This window comes from Piliocolobus tephrosceles, chromosome 14, assembly GCF_002776525.5.
Source record: "Piliocolobus tephrosceles isolate RC106 chromosome 14, ASM277652v3, whole genome shotgun sequence".
Classification (NCBI taxonomy): Eukaryota; Metazoa; Chordata; class Mammalia; order Primates; family Cercopithecidae; genus Piliocolobus; species Piliocolobus tephrosceles.
In genome coordinates, this window is record NC_045447.1 from 90,214,234 (window position 1) to 90,239,288 (window position 25,055).

A 25,055-nucleotide genomic window follows, 5' to 3' on the forward strand; every position below is an offset into this window, starting at 1 on the left:
AAGAGACAGCTCAATAAGAAGTGGAGATTTTAAGTGCCAACTGGAATTTTAAAGTATTTTTAGAAAGATCTGCTGCACATGTATATATTACTGTATCAACCAAGTATTCCTGTATCTAATTGAAGTTTCTGAGACAGTTATGTCAAATTCAGCTTTAGATCAATAGGTATGCTAACTGAGAACCAAAAGATCCAAAGACCCGAAGCTGGCATGAAAGTCTAGAGGCCTCCAAATATTTCACAGATCAAGTTTGATAAATTTTGTATATGCTAGAAGAAAGGTAATAATTTATGTCTTCTAAGGTAGTCCACTTAATTACTAGACATGTCAGAACATTGGTATCTCTTGTATGTAAGTTCTTCTTGCACTATGAGAAGTCATATACATTGTTACTTCTCGTTAAACCTATTAATTATTTTATCTTATGAAAACAGTGATGTCATCACTTAAATGCAAGTGAATAAACAGGGGGGCCCTGGAGAAAAACTATGTGCATTAGAATCTAGTTCGACCAGTGACTTGCTAGTCAATCTTGGCCAAGTATTTCTCTGTTCTTCAGTTTTCTCATTAATGAATGATGATAATAATAATGGCACTATCCTCTGAAGATTGTTGGGAGGACTAAATGTAAAACTGTAAACTAGTGCCTGGCATGGAGTAACAATTCATAAATGATAGGCATATTACTGGTAGTGATAGATAATCAGTGAAAACTGTACATATGTCTTATTTTCTTGACATGATTATGTATTGGTTTTGCTGGATGTGTCTCTCAAATCATTGCTGGAAAGTTGGCTAGGATCCCACAGGGGTGTATCTGGGATCTCCACTGAGTGACTTTATAATTCGACATATGTAGCTTAGTGAAGCTGACCAGTCTCTTGCTTTCCACAGTGAGCCATCTTTATGGATTTGGACTGATGGATGCAGAAGCCATGGTGATGGAGGCAGAGAAGTGGACCACCGTTCCCCGGCAGCACGTGTGTGTGGAGAGCACAGACCGACAAATCAAGTAATGCTTGCTGCTGGCAAACAGCATGACAATGCCCCAAAATAGAGCAAGCCAGTAAATTGCTCAAGACAGCCCCTTGTTGCACACAGAAGCTAAAAGCTCTCTGTAGTTTCTCTCTAATGTGACTATGAAATGGTAATAGAATGACTAGGATTTTGAGCTATTAAATTGATACTAGTATAGCCCAAGAATCCTTCAAAGAAAAGCATCTTTTAAAAAGGGATTGGGTGATATGCTTACCTCTGGGCTATTGGGCTATTGAAGGTTTTCTACTGTCAGTAGAAAACTGATTTGATGGTACAAGTATTCTCCAGAAGTCAGTGTACTTTTAAAAACTGTAACAACTCTATACCGCGTAGTTATCCAAAGAGTGATGCAAAATGTACAGTCAATGAGATTGCAGTTTACTCACAGCCTTCAGGGCCTATTCCCCAGTTTTAGTGGGCTGTGCTGACAAGGTTTGCCAACAGGATTCTATCTTAGTAGGCTTATTAGTGTATTAGTAGGCTTATTATTGCTCTTGGCTTTCTGTTCAGAGACTTTTCTCTCTGAAAAGTATTTTTGAACCTTGGCTAATGTTGAAACTAGAGACATTGTCATTCTTGAGAAAATGTGTTAGGAAGCAGAAGTAAATCAACGGAAGTTGTTTGTTTGAGTTTATTTTCATTCTACTCTTGTGGCAAAGAATGAGAGAGAAAAAACAAAAGGGTGGAAAGTTAACCAGTGTTTGTTGAGCACTTACTATGGGCCACGCCAAGGGCTAGAAACTTCATGTATGTTTTCATGTTAAAGCTGTGTAACAACTTGGGTGTTACTCTCATTTGAAAAATGAGGAAACGGGATCAAAGGAATTACGTGTTTATTCATTCACAAACTCATTCACTAAGTAACTGTTTTTCTCCTACTTACTGAAAATAAAGCACTGAGCAAAATATTAGGAATAAAAAGGAGAATAAGTAATACTTCCTACCCTTGTGGAGGTTACAGTCTAATGGAGGCCTCACACCAAAAATATAATAAGTAAATAATTACAAATTGTAATAAATGAATGTTGGAAATTTTAACAATGTAAAAAATAAGAGATGGGGGATGTATTTTCACCGGTGGCTCGATGAAGGTCTCAGGGAGGGGAAATTTAAGCTTTGACCTTGAAGGAAGAAGAGTTAGCCATAGGGACGTCAACAACAGCAAAGAAAGTACTTCAAGCAGAGTAGTGCGTGCAGAGTCCCCAAGGTGGGAAACTTGAATTATCCCAGAGGTTGAATCTGATGCCATTGTGGCGGCAGCCCAGTGTTCAAGGGGAACTGTGGTACAGGAAGAAGCTAGAGAGGAAGACGGGAACCTGTAGGCAAGAGGGAAGAATGTGCTGGCGGGTTACAGAGCGAGGGATGTGAACCCCCGTTATGCTAATCCCCAAGCCTCCACTCTACCACAGTACAGTGGTTCTCACAGTGTATCCTTATCACCTGGGAACTTGTTAGAAATGCAAATTCTTGAGCTCCATCCCAGACCTACTCAATCATACACTCTGAGGTCAGCAGTCTGTGTTTTAACAAGGTGATATCAATGCACACTCAAGTTTGAGATCTATTACCTTCATGAAGATGGAAGAACCTTGTTCCTTTTTCACCTCTCCCTTGCATCTTTCCCACTAACTGGTAATCCTTTCAGTGACCCAGTTATTTTGGTGATAGCACTGTTGTTTAGTATCCAGCTATCAGCTGCTTGTCTTACATTGTAAGTTTATTCCATGCCTCCAGGTTCACTCACCTGAGCTCTATGGTGTCATTTGCTCAAACTCCCTCTCTCTCTGTTACAGGACAATCCGCCCTAACAGTGCAGTGCGCTCCATCTACAAAGCTTCGGGCTGCTCGGATAACCCCAACCGCCATGTCAACTACCTGGAGCATGTCGTTGTGCGCATCACCATCACCCACCCCAGGAGAGGAGACCTGGCCATCTACCTGACCTCGCCCTCGGGAACTAGGTCTCAGCTTTTGGCCAACAGGTACAGCAGTGGTCTCTGCCCACCAGTGTAGCAGTCGCAGTGACACTCGGCTATTCCTTAGGGAGAAGGGAACAACTGCTGCTTTCATCTACCCCGGGAACCAGCAGAGGGGGCGCTTAGATGTCAGGATCTCACTGATCGTAAGTAGAGAGTGTGAAGCTGCCTGTAATCTGCAGGCATGGAAAAGTGGGGCATTTAATAGTTGGCTAAGAAAAGGATGCAGGAGAAAAATTGAAGGCCACTTGTTCTTTATCCTACAAAAGAATTGCAGAACACTAACTCGTAAGGTCGCTGAGATCCCCTCCCCCACCATTAAGTATCTGCTGCCATTCGTTACAGATTAACCGAATTCTCTTGCCCAAGCACTTACTTTCAAAAGTTAAAGGAAATTCTAATTTTTTAAAGCGGGTGTTAACAAATTTTTTCTGCACAGAGCCAGGCAGTAAATGTGCACTGGGCTGTGTAAGCCAGGTCTTTATTCCCAACTACTCTACTCTGCCATTCGAGTACAGAAGCCACCTAGACAATATAAACGAATAGGCATGCCTGTGTGCCAATCAGACTTTACTTACAGACAGGCAGCAGGCCAGATCTGGCCTGAGGATTATGGTTTGCTGACCCCTGTTTTTAAGGTTGACTCTTCAGTCTTTTGTTTTCGTTTTTTGTTTTTTTGAGACGGAGTCTCACTCTGTCTCCAGGCTGGAGTGTAGTGGTGCAATCTTGGCTCACTGGGATCACCACCTCCCAGATTCAAGCAATTCCCCTGGCTCAGCCTCCTGAGTAGCTGTGACTACAGCTGCACCCCGCCACACCTGGCTAGTTTTTTGTATTTTAGTAGAGATGGGGTTTCACTGTGTTGGCCAGGATGGTCTCGATCTCCTGACCTCATGATCCACCCGCCTCAGCCTCCCAAAGTGCTGGGATTACAGGCGTGAGCCACGGCGCCCGGCTGACTCTTCAGTCTTTACTGCCCTAGAGGGTATTGTTTCTCTCGTTAGCCTCTCCTCCCTGATTCCTCCAAAACACTTCCCCAGCAGGTAAGTAACTGTATTTTGTACAGGCCAAGATCCTGCTGAGAGAATATGGCCAGAATGTTCTATCACACATTTTCTTTTGCTCCCTTGGCTTTTTGAGTGATTGGCAGCATGGGAGAAAGTTGTCAGCAAGTGGGACCGAAGAGGGGCGATGTCAGGTTTTCTTGTGATCCTCATTCTCATGGTGGTTCTAAACGACAAACCACAGCCCAAAGCCTAAAGTTTCTTTGATGTTTTTTTTTTTTCTCCCAGAAGAACATTTAATGGGAGCAAAAACGTTCTTATCAGTGGCATATATAGTTCAAATGAAAGTCAACCTTTTATGTAGATGTAGCCACTTGTCCACACACCAGGTGACCATGGCCGTGGTGGTCTTTGTTAGAACACTAACAACAGGCCAGAGGTGTCGAGAGGCAAGAGGCCCGTGAAAGTCTGCACAGCTAACAGCGAGACTGAACTTGCCAGTTGCTTTTAAAAATCCCCAACCTCATCTACTATAGGACAGTGATAAAAGGAGAGAACAATAACTTTTCTGGCTTATAGCAACTAGGAGTACAGAATCTGAAATCTTTTTTTTTTTTTTTGAGATGGAGTCTTGCTCTGTCACCCAGGCTGGAGTACAGTATTGGCACAATCTCGGCTCACTGCATCCTCCACCTCCCAGGTTCAAGTGATTCTCCTGCCTGAGCCTCCCCAGTAGTAACATTAGTTAAAATGTTACTAGTGATAATAAATTAATCAGAACTTTGCCCTCTGCCTTTGATCCTGGTTCCCGTAATCTCGAAGTGCCAGGCTCAGATAATGTGGCCCTTGCAGGGTTTGGGCAGCTAGTCCTCTAACCATTTTCTACAGGTAAAATGTACAGCCATTACAGGCACATGCCACCACACCAAGATAATTTTTGTATTTTTAGTAAAGACGGGATGTCACCATGTTGGCCAGGCTGGTCTTGAACTCCCAGTCTCAAGTGATCCTCTCGCTTTGGCCTCCCAAAGTGCTGGGATTACAGGCATGAGCCACTGCACCCAGCCCAGAATCTGAAATCTTCATGTGCATTTTATTTCTGTCTTAGACTTGCTGTGTTCTTTCAAATCTAACATCTTCCATTAGTGTATGGGAAACCTGGGTTTAGTACTTTAAATGTGATGTGCAGCTTTGCCAGAATAAGTGTCTGCAGGTGCAAGGAACATAAAGATTCCTCAGCATAGGATCCCTGGGCACTTCTTCATGTCCTCCTCCCACTGCAGACAAAGAGGCCTCAGCGGGCTGCCTGCAGGGTAATTTCAGCTACCTGCCTGAGGTTTCTTTCCAGCAAGCAGAACTTCAGATACACGATTACGTGATTAATGAAGGTCTCTCCAGCTGTTGTTACCGAAGCTAGGGAAGGCCTTTATTTCTTGCTTTTTTTTTCTTTACCATTATTCATCTGGGTTTAACTTGAAAACGTATCCCGGTGAAACACTGTGAAGTGCAAAGGTTTGCTTCACATATGTGTGGATCGCGTTCCCCCGAGCCCCCTCCCTTGTAGAAAAACAGTCCCTCCGCTGTTGCTGTTTGCTTGAAACACTCAACCACTTCAGCCTGTCCGGGCTCTTCCTGCATATTCCGCTATTTATTTTTGGCTTCCCCTGAAATGACGTCAGTGAGGAAACTTGTGAGCAGAGGAGCTATGGATTCCATGACAGGCATTTGGTGGATTGCAGTGTTGCTGGCTTCAGGCTCGCATGCATTCTTCAACAGCCGACATCTGCTTTGCTCTTTGCAAAGTGCTGAACACAAGAGTGCTGCGTGACTTGTGTCGGAGAAAAGAAACAGACATATCCGACGCACGGTGACCGGCGCTCCTATAGCGTACCTCAGTGTCCCTCATGCAGACCACTTGGGAATAAAGTGTGCTCCCAGAATGTGTCTTCTTGGTCTGAAGCAGTTTCTTTAAGTGCAGCTCTTGTTTATCCTCCATCTCAGTCCTTGAAAGAAGTAGCCACCGAAGAGAGGTAGAGAGCCTGGAGATTGGAGGGGACTGGAGATGCCAAGATATATAAAGGATATTGTGAATTTCATTTGTCTACAAGCTCCACAGAATTATTGCTCTGAGCCGCCGACCCTTTCCATGTGAAACAGCTGCACCCGGTCCCAAAACCATGAATGGCCACCTTCCAAGGCCTGGCTCCCCCGTTCCCGCTGTGCTTGACACTGGTAGCGTCCCTCCTACCGAGGCAGCTAAAGAAAGACAGTTTCTTTTGGCACTCTTTCCATCTGGAGCACTCTGAAGCTTTCATTTCATTAGAGGAAACTTCTCCTCAAAACCTCTCGGTCTCTGACCTAGTGACAAGGAGGCCTCACGCCTTCTCACCTTGGCCCCGTTTCAAAGCACATTCCCAGAATGGAGAGCTGGGAACAAGGGCATAGAAAGGGGTGGAGAGGAGGTGAAGCAAAGGCCTACTTTGCTCCTGGTGTCCTTCATGTTGGTGTGCAAGGCAGTCCATCTCCGTGGTGGGGGAAAAAAATGAAGAGGTCAGGTTTTGAAGGAATTTGCCAGAGATGATTGGTAAGAGCAATAAATATTTCCCCTGCCAGATCCTTGTGTTTTTTTCAGAGAAGTCAAGATTTCTCAGGAGGACCGTGTAAAGCAAAGAACAAAGATTTTTTTTTTTTTTTTTTTAAAATAGGAATTCTGAAAAAGTTTAAAACAATGTTTCCCTAGCAGAAGTGGTTTGAGATGAAGACGTTGGTTTCTTGTGGCAGACTATCCTCATTTTATCTGTCCTACCCCTCTGGGGGCGGGGGTGACTCTTTTCATCCAGAATTAGAATTTCCAACACTGCACACTTAACTAGCCTGGCAGCCAACGTGGAAAACTCCCCAAGGCCTTTGAAGCAGCTCCTCTGTTCCATGGCTTACTCACAGCAGACTGCGTGTTGGCTCCTGGGAGAAGGAACCAGAGCCTGGAGGCTCGCTTGGCATCACCTCTCCTTTGCAATGAAAAAACCAGAGACCAGACAATGAGGATGAAGCAGAGGGGGAAAGCCCGGAGGACGGTGCCGTCCTTTTCAATATTGACAAAATATACATCCTAGTCTGGGGACCTGAAACCGTGGTCACTGTGTATGGTTGGCTTTCCAGAAGTCCTCATTTACCTAGACATTTCAGCGAGGAATTTCGTCAGAATTGTTTATCTCCTCACCACAGGAATTCCTTGAAAGTCTGTTTTCTGCGAAGTGCTGAACACGTTGATGTAGTCTGCGTGGGCCGTCTGGAGCCCCTCAGTGGCTCCCTGTCCTGGCTGACGGGCACTTGCCTGAACTCCTGTGGAGAACAGCTGTTGGAGGAGGAACAGTTTCCCCAAGCATCTGCAGGTGCTAAGCACTGGAAGGCACTCAGCAGCATTCGGAACTCCAGTCCAGCTTGAGCTCTGTGCCCCATTAGCCCGGCGTGCACACTCCCCTGACAAGCCCCTTGGATCATTCAGTGGGTGGGCGCCGTGGGTCAATGGAGAAGTCTTGGAATGGACTTTCCTTTGTTCTTCCCCTGCCCTCCCACCCTCTCGGTTCTCCCCTTGGCCTGTATACCCTGCCTAACAAAAAGGCAAATTGAATATTCACAGCAAGTGATTTACTTCTATAAAGAGCATGGAGGCCGAGTATGTAGGGAGGAGCCAGGTGGGCTTGGGTCCTTTGAAAATGTTTTGAGTGAGAGCAACTTTAGATATAAGCCTATATACTATGACACATTCACAGTCTGCCTGTGTCAAAATTTTTCAAACAAAAGCTTATCCCAGCAGATTCTTTCTTCAACTGCGTTTGTTAGAATTATGAAAAGCTGTCTTTTTTTCTTCCTAAATCTCCCTCATTGAGTTTTAGATTTAGCTTAGATGTATTGGCCCTCTGTTCCAAATTTTGGCCTCTGACTGAAAGCCGAAACTTTGCCTCCCTTTCTAAATTTGATTACAGATGAATATCTCTGCTTCTAATTATGTCCTTAAATAGAGAGAAGGTATACTTTCTAATCTGCAAAACCTATAGGGTCCTATAATTAAATATGTTTAAAATGCAGTGTTTATACTTCAGTCGTTTCTGTCACTTCCCTACCCAAATGTTCAATGACAGACTATTGACATTTGTAAGGCATCATGGTGTATAAATGCATCTGTGTCTTGCAGTAAAAATTACACTTTTGCAGTGAATGTTTTACTTTCCAGTAACACCCAACCACGTGAACCTTCTTCCTTCATTCAAAAGAAGGTACAGCCTTTGGAGTTAGACAGAGCTGGGTTTTTCTTGACTTCACTGATACCTGTATTTCAATTTAGAAAGCCTAATTTCCTCATTTATAAAATAGATGTAATAGTATATACCTCACAGAGTTGGTTAGTACATGTAGTAAGATCACGTACAGTTACATACTTAGCACAGTGCCTAGCATAGTAAGCACTTAATAAGCGGTAACTCTTATTTACACAGTGCTTCTTGAAGCACCTGGTACATGACTCTTTCAGGGGCAGATGACTGGGCCCCTCTCCCAAAAAGTCTAATTCTAATCAGTCGGGGGTGAGGTCCAAGGATGTGCATTTCTAATAAGCTCCCAGGTGATATTGAAGCTGCCTGTCCACAGACCACACTTTAAATAGCAAGGATTTAAAAGATCATCCAGCTTTTTCATACACATTCTTATTACTTTTGTGTCATCAGAAGACTTGGGAGCAGTATGTTGCTGGATGCTGTGCAAGGAAATTACAAAGGGGCTTATAATATAAAACAGATACTTCAATAAAAGCCATCTACTCTAAAATGAATTAAATCTTGAGGAAGATTAAGTACTTATGTACCCACAAGAAGGAATGCATTTTGGGGTTGGTGAATGAATTGATAATAGTTTGCAAATTGGAAGGTTTTTTTACCAAGAAAAAAAGAAAACAAACAAAAAAACCTTATCATTTTGGGTATTACAGACCTCTAGAACCAGTTTCTTTCTCCTTCTCAATCTTAAAGAAGTAATTGAGATTAGGAAAGAGAGAAAAAGCACATAGTATGTTTTGAATACTCTGTATCAGAAGAAATTATTTAAAACTTACAAAAACCAAACATCTAAAAAAAACAAAAAACTCAACTCCAGTGGAGCCAGATGTGTTCTTTGAGCTCTACCTTAAATTGTAATGAAGCACTTTAAAAAAATAAAAAATAAGGCCGGGCGCTGGTGGCTCACACCTGTAATCCCAGCACTTTGGGAGGCCGAGGCGGGCGGATCATGAGGTCAGGGGTTCAAGACCAGCCTGACCAACACAGTGAAACCCCATCTCTACTAAAAAAAAAAAATTAGCCAGGTATGGTGGCAGGCACCTGTAATCCCAGCTTCTCAGCAGGCTGAGGCAGGAGAAGTGCTTGAACCCAGGAGGCAGAGGTTGCAGTGAGCCGAGATCGCACCACTGCACTCCAGCCTAGGTGACAGAGCGAGACTCTGTCTCAATAAATAGACAAAAGAGAAAACTTCCAGGAATATTGTCCTGATGTCTAGTTCTGTAGTGAACATTAATACTGTTTGAATAGTAGTGGATGATTCTGAAACTAAGATCCATTTACAATTTTAGAAATAATTATTTGATAACACATAGCTGTCAGTATTTATAAAACATCTTGTTATTTAGTTGCCATAACATCATAAAAGCGTGCTATAGCTTTAATACATTGGCTAGACTGTTTAAGAGGAAAGGAAATAAAGCTTACAGTAATTATATAAGTTATTTCCTGAGTTAATTCCTCAAAAGGATATACTACACTTGATGGTCCTCTTTTCTACCAGGCTTCATCCAAAGTAATTTATTTGGAAACCACTTGCAAGGATAGGGCTCTGGGGCACCATTTTAATAACTGGATGCATAATTTGTGCCATCACATGCATATATCGTTTCATCAAGCACATGATTATGAAGTCAACTTTGACAGGACAGAATTGCACTGCAAGAGAAGTGGATAAAGGCATGGAGTTAATCTACTTAGGCTTTCAGCACACTGGCTCTGCTTTATTGACATTTTACCCACACTAATAATGTTGGCATGTGTCTGACTTCTTCACTGTTGGCACAGCGCAGACATTCACACCAGGCATTAAACTTTTTAGTTGATAAAAGAAGATCCCACAATTGGAATCTCTGTAGCAGGTGTCCATGGTTTGACACTTGATTGTCTTAAGCAAGTATGTTCTTTGCAAACAAAGCACATCTACAAGCTATATTACCTTTTGTTATATGCAGAGATGCAGTTTCCTTTAATGTTACAATGGTAGAAAATAAGTAGCTGAAGTATTGAATCCAGGTTAAAAGACACAACAATGTGTACTTATAAAGGACGGAATGAAACTAGAAATGTGAAGCCCAGTTAGGTGACAACATCCGTCCATGCCGGTTTTTCTCCCCATCAACTCTTTCAGCAAAATGTGATGGTCGTGTTTGGCTGTATTTTCATTCTTCTCCTCAACTCTTATATTCACATGAAATTAATGGACATTCCAATTCTGAATAATGTGAAGAGACCAGGGGAGTGGAAAACTGCTTAGCCACATAGACAAAGCCCATTTATGTTTGGGCTTTGAAACACTTATTTGAATTTTGATTTGTGGATACTTCTTCTTGGCACTCAGTTTATATTTAATTTTTGTTCCTGATGTGATTTGAAAGTGATTGGTAGCAATGGAATGACTTTCAAAGGTGGGCAGGAAAGGGTTGGAAGGGAAGAAACGTAGGGTCTGCTAATCCAGCAGTCAAATCATTGACCCATGGGTGATTAAAAGTTGGCTAAGGTTGTGGAAACAAGACTGCCCCTCATGTGATGGCAGCTTCAAGTCTCCTTTGTAGTTTTTGGATGTGAGGCAATGAGCCAAATGTTCTGTCTAAACTGTTTGGGAACTGCTTTTAAGTTCAGCACTCGTGGAGAGGTATTATGTGACAAGTTATTGCTTCAGTGCCCTCAAATGGCACCATGGCCTCAACGAATTAGAGCTTAAGCTGGAGCTGTGGAACTTAAGGAAGGAAGTGGTTCTAAACTGCTTTTCTGCCTCTAGCCATTTCTATATCAACATATTCCCTTTAACAACATCTCTCTGTTAGAAAGGGCAGTTTGAAAAAGCTCCTCTTCCCCTATCTCTGTTGTCTTTTTGCCCAACATACACAATGTTGTGGGTTTTTAGTGAAGGATTCAATGGATGTAAGTTAAGTATATAATGACACAGCATTTCTTCTTACCCAAGTCTAGTCTTAAGCCATAAACTTGTGAAATGAGCCGATTGTGGTCATTCAGTGGATTGTAGGATCTCCATAAAGTGCACCATCCTTTCTCTATTGAGGACCCATTCCGGTGGGAAAATATTCATGTAAAAAGCTACCATCTTCATCCTTGTCATTATGAGCCAAACTTGCTAAATCCAACCTGGTTCCTCACTGAATGGAATTCCTCTATTTCGAGAGGAAACCCTTATAGATCGTATACAGATGTCCTAAAAAGAGAGAGAGAATAGGCTTCATGTCCAGGTAAAGTTTGAAAATCACTGCCTCCCAATTAACCCCGTTATGGAAATTGACAAAACACATTTGCATATTCTAAAGACCTGAGATGTCCTCTATTAAAGAGTTCTATCCATCTTTGATTCAGCCTTTCCCAAATGTTTTGACCATGGGACACCTGAGAGTGCTGCCTAATAATTTTCATTTTTCTGTCTTTCAAGGGTTCAGGAACATAGAGCAGGTGATTTTCCTGTGTATTGCTTTTCTCTAGGGAATATTGCAAAGTGCTAGTCATTTACCTATCACAGTCCAAAATTGTGTTTCTGAACCCTTTAGCTTTAGAATCCTGCTGGCATTTTAGAAAGAGCCTCAGACACACTGACAAAATACATTTTTTAAAAATCAGAGTTCTAATATATTGTTATAAGAAAATTGAACTAGTTACTTTTATGTTTAGAAGGGCACATTTTCTCTCAACGGGAAGAGGTGCAGAGAAGGTCAAATTATAACCACCAATTTGTCTGGTAAACATGAGATTAAAGCAAAGACAGTTGATTTGTGTGTTTTGAATAGCCATCAAACTTCAGTTACCATAAACTTTGTTACCGTTTGTCCCCATTGAAGGAGAGAAATATCCCGGTAACTGGATATGAGTGCCCCTAAGAAAATTTTAGAGATATTTATTTTTCCTCTCTGTTTGCCTCCCTCACTTGCAGTGAAATAATAGAGGAACATAATTTTTATTTTTTTATTTTTTTCAGTGAAATAATAGATGAACATAATTTTTTAAAGTACTATTAAAAAAAGAACTTGCCCCATCTTCCACTTTCTACTATGTAGGTTTCATCTTTACAAAAAATGTCTTCTGTACCTTTGGGATATTTATTTGGGTAGTCAAGTCTACGTTATAGACCTGCATCAGCGATATGTTTGTTTGTCTGTTTGTTTATTTGAGACGGAGTCTCACTCTGTCGCCCAGGCTGGAGTGCAGTGGTGTGATCCCGGCTCACTGCAACCTCCGCCTCCCAGGTTCAAGGAATTCTCCTGCCTCAGCCCCCTGAGTAGCTGGGACTACAGGTGCGCCACCACACCTGGCTAATTTTTGTATTTTTAGTTGAGGCGGGGTTTCACCATGTTAGCCAGCCTGGTCTGGAACTCCTGACCTCAGGTGATCTGCCCACCTTGGCCTCTCAAAGTGCTAGGGTTATAGGCATGAACCACCGCACCCACTTATTTCTTAATATGTTAATTTTATACATTATTAATGGCTCTTTATTCTTGAAAGGGAATCTGTTTTCTTTCCCTTCATACTTTATATCTTTCAGGATTCCATTGCAGGAAACAGAATAATTCTAGCTATTTCAAGCAGGAAGAGATTTTAAACTGTAAATTCGGAGCTCTGGAAATCACTGGAAGGGCTGAAAGAGCAGGATCTAGGCTGCGATTTCAAGCATGACTCCCTGAACTGGATAAGATTAGTGGGCAGTCTTTTTACTGAAGCATAATTTACCTACAGTGTAAATTCTGTTTTTTATGTGAATAATTCAGGGAGTTTTGACAAATCTGTGTTGCTGTATAGCCACACGCCATTACTTTCAACATATAAAACAATTCTATCACCCTCAAAAATTCTCCATGACTCTTTTCCTCACTCTTCCCCAGCCCCTGGCAACCACTGATCTGTTTCTTTACTTACAATTTTGCCTTTTCTAGAATATTGTATAAATTGAATCATGCAGTATGTAGTCTTTTGTGTCTGGCTTCTTTCACTTAGCATAATGTTTTTTAAATTCATTTATGTCATGGTATGTATTAGTAGTTATTACTGGGTAGTTTGTGGTATGGATATACAGTCATCCATTTTCCATCTGTGATTGAAGTCACAGATGCAGAATCTACAGATACAGAGGGCCGACTGTACCACAATTTACACATTTACCAGTTGATGGACACTTGAGTTGTTTACAGTTTTGGGGAATTATGAACATTCATATGAAGTTCTTCGTGTGAATATATGTCTTCATTTATCTTGTTTAAATAGGTAGGAGGGGATTGTTGAGTTGTATGGTGAGTGTGTGTGTAACTTTATAAGAACTGTCAAACTGTTTTCCAGAACCTCGTATCATTTTGCACTCCTATCAGCAGTATAAGAGAGCCCCAGTTCCTCCACGTCTTCAGTACTCTACTGTCAGTCTTGTAGGTAGAGTCTTAACCTGGTTTTCCTGATTCCCCAGTGGGTTCTCCCTTCCAGATTTGCTGTTACATAGCCAGCCCCAGTTCTGTTTCTCTGTGGTAAAACAGTGATTTATATATATGTATGTGTGTACATATATATATCTGCAAATTGGTGACATCCAGGATGCAGATCAGCTCCAGTGCCTAGCTGAACTTGCTAATTGGTACAAAAAACAGTGTTGATCTTGGTCTTAACTAGACCCTCACTGGATTTGAAATGTTGCACATAGCAATGTTTTATGGTTCTCTTTCAGGCTATTTGATCACTCCATGGAAGGATTTAAAAACTGGGAGTTCATGACCATTCATTGCTGGGGGGAAAGAGCTGCTGGTGACTGGGTCCTTGAAGTTTATGATACTCCCTCTCAGCTAAGGAACTTTAAGACTCCAGGTGAGAACTCCCTCTCTATACATTGGTCTACGGTGTAGAAGAAAATGATGGAGTATATTTTGGCCAGAGTGTTTCACACTCACATATTAGCATCTTTTTTCTAGTGATTAATTTCATGTGTGCTTTGAATTGCCTGCACGTTTTTCAGTTTTCAAGATTACCGTTTGAGAGGTAATAATTTAAGGATAGGAAATAAAGAATACATATAGTATAGAACAAAACATGACAGCTTTTGATTGATGTTTCAGAATACATGATCCACATCTCTAACCAGCTTCCCAGACTTCCTTTGTCTGTAAACAAGCCAGCCTGTCCACTGGCAATGAGTTCAACTGCGTAATTTCACAAGAAGAGACAGGCTTCCTTAGTTATCGATCTCTTTTTAGTTTTCCCTAAATTTACTTTTCAGCTTAGGCAAGACATTGAGCTCAGCCCATGCCAGCTAATCTGGGTACCACCAAAGAAAATGATGATGATATTCTTCCCTGCATGAGCCCAAGAGCCAAGGAAAAAGAAATGCTTCTTGACATGTAAAACAGAAATTATGATGTTAGGAAAGGTCTTTTCAGGTAGGCGCAGTCTGTTTCTGCACACAGCCGATTCCCGTCTTCATGCTAACCTGTAAAGCTTGTTTATAATACAAAATAAGGGAAAGTATAAGGCAGCATGGGGTGAGAGACTGTGTTGCCCATTACAGAGCCCTGCAAAGTGGCTCAGCAGTGAATGAGCTGTTTGATAACTAACTAGCTTCCCACCCATCCATGAACACATCTTCAGCCGTCAGATAAAGTCCTCCTTCTCAATGCTCTGTCCAGTCCTATTTAGAAGAACCAGGCTTGGGGGAAGTTTTAGGACTGACATCCAGTTCTAGCCCTCTCCAGATTACAGAATAAAGTAACCTAGACATTCTGTAACTGTAGGAGTGTGTACCATTCAGATACAGCTAGCTGCTCAGGGCAAAGGAGGCACACAGCAGAACACAGGGATAAAGGGCACATTTACCAGACTTTTGCCTGCCAATCTGAGAAAGTTACTCATTCTGAGAGATCCATTGTTGACTGTACATTTTGGCTATCTCTTCCCTAGTTCTATAATGAGGTTCATCTTTGTTTGCCACAGTGATCCCATAATCAGGGAGGTCAAAGCCAGAATGGTGGCCAGGTCACAATGAATCGGGATAAATGTTTCGTTAAAGAGTATCTGTGCCCAGCTCACTGCCAGAATGCAGCCTGAATATAGTGGTGACCAAGTTTTTATCAAGAAGGCAAATGTTTGTCAACAAGGCAGGATTGATAGAGAAAACATGCAGATTTTACACCAGAGTTTCTAGACCCTTTCACCTCTTCGTAATCTGCATAGTTCCCAGGACCTTCCTGTCTCCTTTCTTCCTTTTCGCAGCACATGCTTATTGCCCCTGCCATGAGGATGCACAGGGTCATGGCACATAGGTGAAACGGAAGCATGGTGACTGGGCTGTGATCCATTAGCAGGCATCACTGCAGGACTCATAGGACAAGAGACCCCAGAGAAATAAACACTGTCAAATGTGGCAGTTGTGTGCCCAGGAAGGTGCAGACAGAGAGAGTACGTTTTTGAGCATTTTAAACAGTTATAAAACTAACGAAACGTGAGTCTGTTCTTTATTACCACCAGACACCAGCAACTCCACTCTCCATAATAAGCCCAGGCTGCCCCTAAGGGCTGCTGGTTAACCATGCATTGCATCTAAGGGTCAGGGACCATGAATATAAATCCCTCTGCCCTCAAGAAGTTCTGAGTCTCCACAGAGCTTACTGTGTGATTATGTGCATTTAAAACTCTACAGTAGCTCAGGTAATCTAGAGTTACCTATTTCATAGCATTGGCATCTCCTTATACTATTTAAATGTTCACATTTAACCCTAGTCACCTTGCAGTCATTTTAGAAGTGTCGAGGTGTCCTTTTTACACCAGACGAGAGATACCCTAATGCTATTACTGACCTGGAGACTTTAATAGAAACATACAGTCTTTGTGTATCTTTCCTTCAACCTTTCATTTCAGGATTAGTTACACCTTTAGTAACGGACTTTGACTGTCCTGTTTACGGGGGTGTGTGTGTGTGTGTGTCTATGTATGCGCATGTGTCCGTATCATTGTTTCTGGAGTATACAATCCTATGATAGGTTTCTTCCTCTCTGATTAATAAGGGATTACATCAGTAAGCGAGTAGAATTTCAGTTGCATCTGTAGAATTTTCCAGCCTGATTAAAATGGTAGACTCATCCCCAAATATAGAACTTCCTGGCTCCAAACTGAATTTCTATTTGTTTATTGTTTCTTCCCATTTATTTACTGTTACAATACATATTAAAAGTGTTTGAGGGTGTTGTTTTGATTTTTGGCACATTGAACCTATATATGCAGATTGCATTTATGTGTTAGCAAGTAAGATGGATTTTTCTCCTTCTGTATTTACAGAGCTATTTCATAATAACAGATTTCAATATTAATTGCAAAATCATCTATAAAATTTAGCAAACAGAAAAAGGGGTAGAGGAGAAAAAAAAAAATGATGGCCCAAATATGGCAGTTATTTGATGTGAATCGTAGTAGAGGTCCTAAGGAAACAAAATTACATAATAAGTGAAATATAAAGAGATGAATTACACAGGAAGGATATCCCTAGTGGGCTTATGATGTCCTTCAGAAATGGCACAAAGGGAAATAATCAATTTTGAGACAGCACTCTTCAAAGCACTTAGAGGGTAAACTTTTGCATCCAAAATGATCTTAAAATAAAATGAACTGAGTTATAAGGTGACTGATGATTAGGATGACCTATAGTGTCCTTGTATTATATGCTTCATTTGTACACTTGAGAGATGCCATAAGGAAAATGGGTTCTCTTTTGCATTGCTACCTAAAGGCAATCAGATAGGTCATCAATTTCCAGCAGTCATTCACTTCTTACCACTCCCTAATGCACGCTACTTAGAATTCTGGGCCTAAATAACACCCTGATTGTGAAAAGCATGGTCATTAACAAGTAAGTCCAAAGAAAAGCTGGCAGAGGGCAAACCATATATAAACCAACTGTACTGGTCCAGTGTACAGAAAAAAATACATGCATCACAGAATGTGTTCATTTTTAAATGTAAGGCTCCTAAACTCCTAGAAACGAATAGGAGACAATATTGTATATGGTTTAAACACACAGGATTTGGACTCGGAGTATGTTTTAATACCAGTCTGTCCTCTTATTGCCTTTGAGGAAGTTACCAACCTCTGTGGCTCTGTTTCCTCCTCTATATATTGGGAATGTTAGTACCTACCTTAGAGTTGTTTTGAACATTGAATGGAATAAAACTTACAAACCACTTAGGCCAGTGCTTAGCATATAGTAAGCACTTAAAAACATCAAACATCGATTTGATGGTGATGGTAGATGCTAATAGATGAAGCAAGCTGACAGCTGAAATCCATCACTCTCTGAGCTAGCCCCAGACCCTAACCCCTGACCTTGTCTGGATTCTATGCATTAAGCCAAGGTGAGAGGGGTTCTGAGGGGCATCCTGCCTTCCTACCAGCATATGCCTATGTTTGTAATGGTTTTGTCTTAATCACTCCTGCTTAGGGTTGATTCCTTTTGAGGTCAGTTTTACTAACTTTAATGAAATGGAGGCATGTTTTCTTTTTTTTTTTTTTTTACTTTTTGCATTGAAAACAATTTTATGAAGCTAAGAAATAAGTTAACAGGCCGGGCGCGGTGGCTCACACCTGTAATCCTGGCACTTTGGGAGGCCGAGGCAGGCAGATCACGAGGTCAGGAGATCGAGACCATCCTGGCTAACACGGTGAAACCCCGTCTCTACTAAAAATACAAAAAAAAATTAGCTGGGCGCGGTGGCTGGCGCCTGTAGTCCCAGTGAGCCGAGATCACGCCACTGCACTCCAGCCTGGGCGACAGAGTGAGACTCACGCCTCAAAAAAAAAAAAAAAGAAATACGTTAACAAATAAGAACTAAACTAAAGCAAACTGCTCCTTGTGAGTGATCCAAACTCATAGAAGGTGAAACACTTGCCTCAGGTCTCAAGGCGTTCTTGACCAGAAAATGCTGTTTTGGGCCAGGCGCTGTGGCTCACGCCTATGATCCCAGCACTTAGGGAGGCTAAGGTGGGTGGATCACCTGAGGTCAAGAGTTCGAGACCAGCCTGACCAACATGGTGAAACCCTGTCTCTACTAGAAAATACAAAAATTAGCTGAGTGTGGTGGTGGCCACCTGTAATTCCAACTACTTAGGAGGCTAAGGCAGGAGAATCGCTTGAACCAGGGAGTCAGAGGTTGCAGTGAGCCTAGATCATGCCATTGCACTCCAGTCTGGGTGACAGAGCAAGATCAAAAAAAAAAAGAGAGAGAAAATGCTGTTTTGCACATTAACCCATAGAACATTCTGCAGTGATGGAAATGCTGTCTAGTAGGGTGGCCACTAGCCACATACAGCTCTTAAGCACTGGAAATATGGTTAGTGTCATGGAGAAGCTGAATCTCAGAATTTTTTGTTAATTTTAGTTCTTTAAGTTTAAATAATCAAATGTGTAATGGCTATCACATTGAACAGCACAGGTCTATGGGATACTATAATTGGTGATGTATTCTCAATATTGAATGACTGATACCAGGAATTAGGAAGAACAAAGAGTTGTTCTGTCTACTTATTAACAAGTCAGATAATGCCAAAAAAAAAAATTTTTTTTTTTTTTTTGAGATGGAGTCTTGCCCTGTCCCCCAGGCTGAAGTGCAGTGGTGTGATCTCCGCTCACTGCAACCTCCGCCTCCCAGATTCAAGCTATTTTCCTGCCTCAGCCTCCCAAGTAGCTGGGACTACAGGCACATGTCACTGCGCCTGGCTAATTATTTTTGTATTTTTAGTAGAGACAGAGTTTCACCATATTAGCCAGGATGGTCTCAATCTCCTGACCTCGTGATCCACCCGTCTCGGCCTCCCAAAGTGCTGGGATTACGGGCGTGAGCCACCGCTGCCAGCCATATAAGACTTTTATACCTAGAAAAACAAAGCCTTCTGTTAAGTTCTAGGATTCTCTTAAATATTTGTAATTTGGAATTCAGCCCTTGATCCAGTAATCTGAAGTTTGTTTCTCAGTCTTCCTATAAATGCTGATTAAATCAAGGCCTCTCCTGTAGTACGTGCTCAGTCCATATATGATATGTGAATTATTAAATAGTTAATTCTGCAAATGGTGAGAAATACGCATTTCTAGCTCTGCGTTTGACGTAGTGATTCATATCCATCTGCTTCCCACAGTTCTGTTGCATTTTCTTGAGTGAAAAGGACTTAAAGATGTTACAAAGCTAAAGAGGGAAGATTTGGTCATGCTGCTATTTCATTATTATTTCTCAAGGTAAATTGAAAGAATGGTCTTTGGTCCTCTATGGCACCTCCGTGCAGCCATATTCACCAACCAATGAGTTTCCTAAAGTGGAACGGTTCCGCTATAGCCGAGTTGAAGACCCCACAGACGACTATGGCACAGAGGATTATGCAGGTGAGCTGGCTTCCAGTGGGATACAGCCTAAAGAGAGAAAGCTCATGTGTCATCCCACCACAGGGGGAAATGGAATGGAATGGAATGGAATGGAATGGAGTAGAGTGGAGTGGGAGTGGGCATGGAATGGGAATGGAATGGAATGGAATGACAGAACAGAGCAATATACTACCCATATTCTGACATATTTTCTTCCATCTTATTTTTATCCCCTTAATATCTGTGTGTGTGTATATATCAGTGCACTTATATATTCAAATATCCATATGTGTTATCTACAAAGCTAATAGTCCATACTGTGATTGTACTGTAACATATAGTTAATCCATAATCTGGGACACATACTTCGCTTACAGAGTTTTCACTATTTTAAACACGGGTTGGATAAACAGTATTATTTATCAATCTTTGTCTATATCTTCATTATTTCTTTAGAATAGAGTTCTGTTTTGAGACTCACTGCATCAAAGAGGATAATCAGCTTTAGGGCTTGGAAACATTTTGTCACTTGCTATCCAGACAAGATGTACCAGTCTACACTGTGACCAGCTATGTGATTGTTTATTACACTCATTCCTGCCAACGGAAAAAAATAGAAAGAGAAAGTAAAAAAAGAAAGAGGTGAACGTTTTAAAAATGTTAGAGCTTTGATTGCCTGTAATTCTAAACATTTTTTTCCTCTGTAGTTCTCTGAATTAAATACAACTGTCTTTTACCCATTTTTCTATTCAAAGTGCAGTAATCCTCTTATCTTTGTGAACACTCTGTATGTTATTGTCTCTCACATTGTTTCATATTTGCTGAAAACATATTCTCACTTATCACTGAGAATGTAAGTTTTGTGTTGTTTTGACAAAAAACTATTAGAGGCTGGAGTTTATGGTCTCAAATATAACACTGATTTTTTGCAGAAGTTTCATCCTTTAATGTCTACTGAATATTCACATGCTTTGTTTGGTAATCTCTTATTTTTTACATTTGGCCATTAATTCATCTGGAACTCATTTTGGTTTATGACATATAGTGTCAATTGAAGCTCTGTCTTTAGTTATTTTCCAAACAGACTAACATCATTGGCTGAGTAACTATCCCTTCTTTTTTTATTAGTTTAGGATGCTTCCTTTATGACAATATAGTAAGATCTTATACCAGCATCTTTTCTGGTTCCACCTTTTCTGATTCATCAATCTAATAATTCTCAAACCAATACCACCCACACTGTTTTGTTTTCATTTCATGATGTATTTTTATATTTGTAGAACATCTGCTTCCCATTTCCATAGCAATTATTGCCCTATTATTCTTCCAGATGAATTTTAGAATGATTTTTAAGTCTCCCTTTAAAAGTCTCATTGGAATTTAATTTGAATTTATATGCAATCTTGTGGGAAGAATTGTTTTCACAACATACAATCTTTCCATTTAAAACATAGATCATGTCCCATTTTACTGAAATCTTTTAATTTTATGTAGTTTTCTTCTTGTTAGTGTTACACCTACGTATTTTGGGCCTTGTTGCTCTTATAGTGGAAAATATTCCTTGCTTTCTAACTGGTATATGCTGGTGTGTAGGAAATCCATTGGCTGTATTTATTTTATATATGGCCACTTTGCTTAACTCTCTCATTAATTTACATAGTTTAGTGTTGATTTTCTGGGATGGTTTAGGTACTACAGCCTTAGCATCTGCAAATCGGCTTTGTTGTCCTTCTCATCATTATTTCTGACTACTGTCTTGTTGCATTGGCTAGCCCTCCTAGGAGCATTCAATCCTTCTGAGATATGACATAGAACACATAATGGACAAAGCTTCTTCTAATGAAGAACTGTTTATAGGCCTGGCACGGTGGCTCATGCCTGTAATCCCAGCACTTTGGGAGGCCAAGGGGAGTGGATTGCCTGAGCTCAGGAGTTTGAGATGAGCCTGGGCAACATGGTGAAACCCCATCTCTACTAAAAATACAAAAAGAAATTAGCTGGGTGTGGTGGTGCACACCTGTAATCCCAGCTACTGGAGAGGCTGAGGTGCAAGAATCACTTGAACTCAGGAGGCAGAGGTTGTAGTGAGCCGGGATCATGCCACTTCACTCCAGCCTGGGCAACAGAGCAAGACTCGGTCTCAAAAAATAGAAAGAACTATAAATACAAGTTTAATGTATCTTTAGATGAGAAATATTTTTTTTTTTTTGCAGTTCTGAGATTTTCCTCTAAATGCTGAAAATAAAAGTACTTCATTAACCACCTGAACAGAGTATCTTAAATACACATGTAGTTACTTTTATTCTAAACAAATAGCATCCTAGAATCAATAAACATGCTTGAAATTAAGACCAATCGAGCTAATCAGAGCTGGATTGTATTAGATTTTGTGATGTTTTGCTTTGAGCCTATAGCGTTACTATTTATATTTTAACTAGCAAACTATTTTGTCTTCTCAGATAGGAGAAAGTATATCCAAAATAACATAAATAGAGTGTAATAGTAAGCTGTTACTCTTTATTCATATTTTGGTAATGTTTTGCATTCAAATTTTGGAATGTTGAGTTTAGAACAGTTATACATCTTTGTGGTTTTTCTGATTATATCTCTAAAACATCAACATTGGCACTTGTGAGAGAACCAAGACAATTATTGCATTATTATCCTGCAACCTACAATGCTAAACTGCATCAGGGACAGTTTAAGATGATAAAAGAAACAGCATAGCATGTGAACTTGCCATACAGTGAGAGCCCTTTTGGCAAATATCAAGAATAAATGTTTGGGATTTTTTTTTTAATTCTAGAAGTCATCTGGTGAAAATTTAGGGCCACCCATGACTCCTTTCCTTTGGAGCTGCAATTTTCACCTTCATTTAGATTAGAGACACAGATGGCATTATCATAACCAGATTCCCATACTGTGTCATTGGATCCCAGGGACTGTGAGATCACAGCTGGCTGAACTTCAGTCCATAGGCAGCAGAGACACCACTCCCCTGGTGTACGATGGCAGACGGCTAAAATGTCCCAAGTTGCAGTAGCTATGGAATTTAGAGATCAGGTTGAAGCTTTGGGGAAAATAGAAATAAGCAGTGCTGTCAAATGACTCTTGCAGTTAATCAGAAGTATATTCAAGTCAAGTCTGCAGCATTTTGAAATGACTTATTTCCATTCAGATGGAGAAGTCATCCCTAGTACATGATTTGCTACCTCTAAGCAGGAAATTTTTACCTAGGTGTCAGGATCTACATTGACCCCTCCTCACCATGTGATACTGGGCAAGCCACTGAAATTCTTGGAAAATCAGTTTCCTCATCAGTAAAATGAGGGTATTTGACTACCAGATTTTTATCTAAGTCAATCCACCCGAGATCTAACATTTTATGTTTCTGTGATTCAGTAATTGTGAAACATAGTCCCATAATGACTCAAAGAAACCAAGGTATAACAGTAAGTCCTTTGGGTTAAAATAAGTAGATTTTCTACTACCCTTGATTTACTATGTGTGCATTTCATTCAATATATTTATTGCTAGTTAAAATCATATGAATTTTCAGTGGGGAAGAGTTTGCAGATTATGAGACCAAATGTTCCAGAATATGGCAAACAAAGAAGAGAAGAATTAAAAATTTCTAAAACTAGCCCATGTCATTAGAAAGCTTTTCATCAATCACAAAAGTGCTCCATCTTTCTGACTTTTTTTTTTTTTTTTTTCCTTACTGTGCATTCTCTCCAGTTCTATACCAAAGAATAAGTAGTAAGAGAGATTGGGAACTTTCATCTCAGGTCTGGAATCCTTTAAACTTGCTTGCATTTTTTTAAATTTATATATCATTTTCTTTTGTCGAATTGCCCGTTGGCCTTTGTATAGGAAGCAATTTTAAATCTATTATCTATGTCTGAGACTGGATGCTGATAAGCTTGTGCCAGGTGCCATAATGGTGTTTCTTCCTGGCTACAGTATTTGAGAGGTATTCAGTAGCTTTAATGATCTTAAATGAGACAGGTCATTTGGTCCAGGCGTTAAATAATAACTCTTTTTTCTTTTTTGTCAACAACTTCTCTCTTTTCTACAAATCCAATCTTTTTATTATTACACATACTTAATTGCAGTTGGTTTTTTTCCAGTTGTTACAGTTCATTTGAATTCTAAAATATTTATCAACCACGAGACAGCCATGTGTGCTTTGAAGACCAGTCCATGACTAGAATTTACATTCTTTATACCTAGGCAATTGAGGTTGCCTAAGAATCAAAAGTCAAAAAAAGTCAAGAGCTCATCTCTGGACCTAAAGCCACATTGAAAATTATTCCTCTGTCTTAAAGAAACTCTCTGCATAAGAAAAAAAAAAAGACTTATTTTATAGCAAATTCAAGGTAAAGCTTACCTGCTCTAAAATCATTTTTCCAAGTATTGTTCTAATGTCTTTTGGAAAGGTCCCTGCGACCCTGAGTGCAGTGAGGTTGGCTGTGACGGGCCAGGACCAGACCACTGCAATGACTGTTTGCACTACTACTACAAGCTGAAAAACAATACCAGGTAAGAGAGGGGCCAAGTCACATCCCCACAGCATGTGCCAGGCATCTTAGGAGTCCCTGCAAGGCTAATACCATGGGGTGTGTGCAGGCCACTGGCATCTTGCACTATTCTCCCACCAGGACCTAAGCATAGAAAAGAGGCTGCTGTGCAGGCCGACTGCCTCCCTGTGTTATTCAGAGTGGTGAAAACTATATTGAGTTACAAAATGCAAAATGTGCGTGTATGCTGTGAAACTGCAATGTCTTCTCTCACATTTGGAGGATGGTGGAGGGACCAGCTAAGCACCTGCCCCTCCAGACCTTCCAGACAGACCCAGACATGTTAAGAATTCCTGCTGTAAGTCTGCTGGAGTTTAAATTCCTTAAGAGAAAGGAGGACTTTGACTGTCTCTCAGCCTCTGTTATCTCCTGCACTTAGCAAAATGCCTGACATTTAATTGGTGCTCGGTAAATATTTGTTGAATGGATAAATAAAACTCTGTCCTTCCATTATGGGCAAACAAGAAAGTTTTTTTTTTTTTTAAGTGTTCTCAGACACAACATAAATTTAAATATATTTATATTAGACAACAGCATACAACCACCACCGCCACTCACATATACACATACAGGATCCATATGACAAACAACACATGAAAATAGAAGTCACACCTTATTAAAGGGACCTTTTTGAATAAAGTCATGGTTCCCACATAGTTTTCCTCTGATTCACCCCCATAACCTTCCTCTCTGTAACCATCATCGTTTTTCAAGGGCTAGGTATAAACCAGGAAATGGTTTGACAAGTCTTAGGTAGACTTGGTGTTGGATAACTG

The 25,055-nt window shown here is 40.7% G+C and overlaps 1 protein-coding gene across 3 annotated transcripts in view; it reads left to right on the top strand.

Moving 5' to 3' along the window:
* Positions 1-25,055, top strand: part of PCSK5 (proprotein convertase subtilisin/kexin type 5) — a 475,536-nt gene that overhangs the window by 267,542 nt on the left and 182,939 nt on the right. For all 3 annotated transcript variants that reach the window (XM_023213308.1, XM_031934085.1, XM_023213309.2), the window contains exons 11-15: positions 895-1,012; positions 2,832-3,020; positions 14,036-14,172; positions 19,577-19,720; positions 24,139-24,241. In XM_023213308.1, coding sequence (XP_023069076.1) covers positions 895-1,012; positions 2,832-3,020; positions 14,036-14,172; positions 19,577-19,720; positions 24,139-24,241 — 691 coding nt within the window. The remainder of the gene's footprint in view (positions 1-894; positions 1,013-2,831; positions 3,021-14,035; positions 14,173-19,576; positions 19,721-24,138; positions 24,242-25,055) is intronic.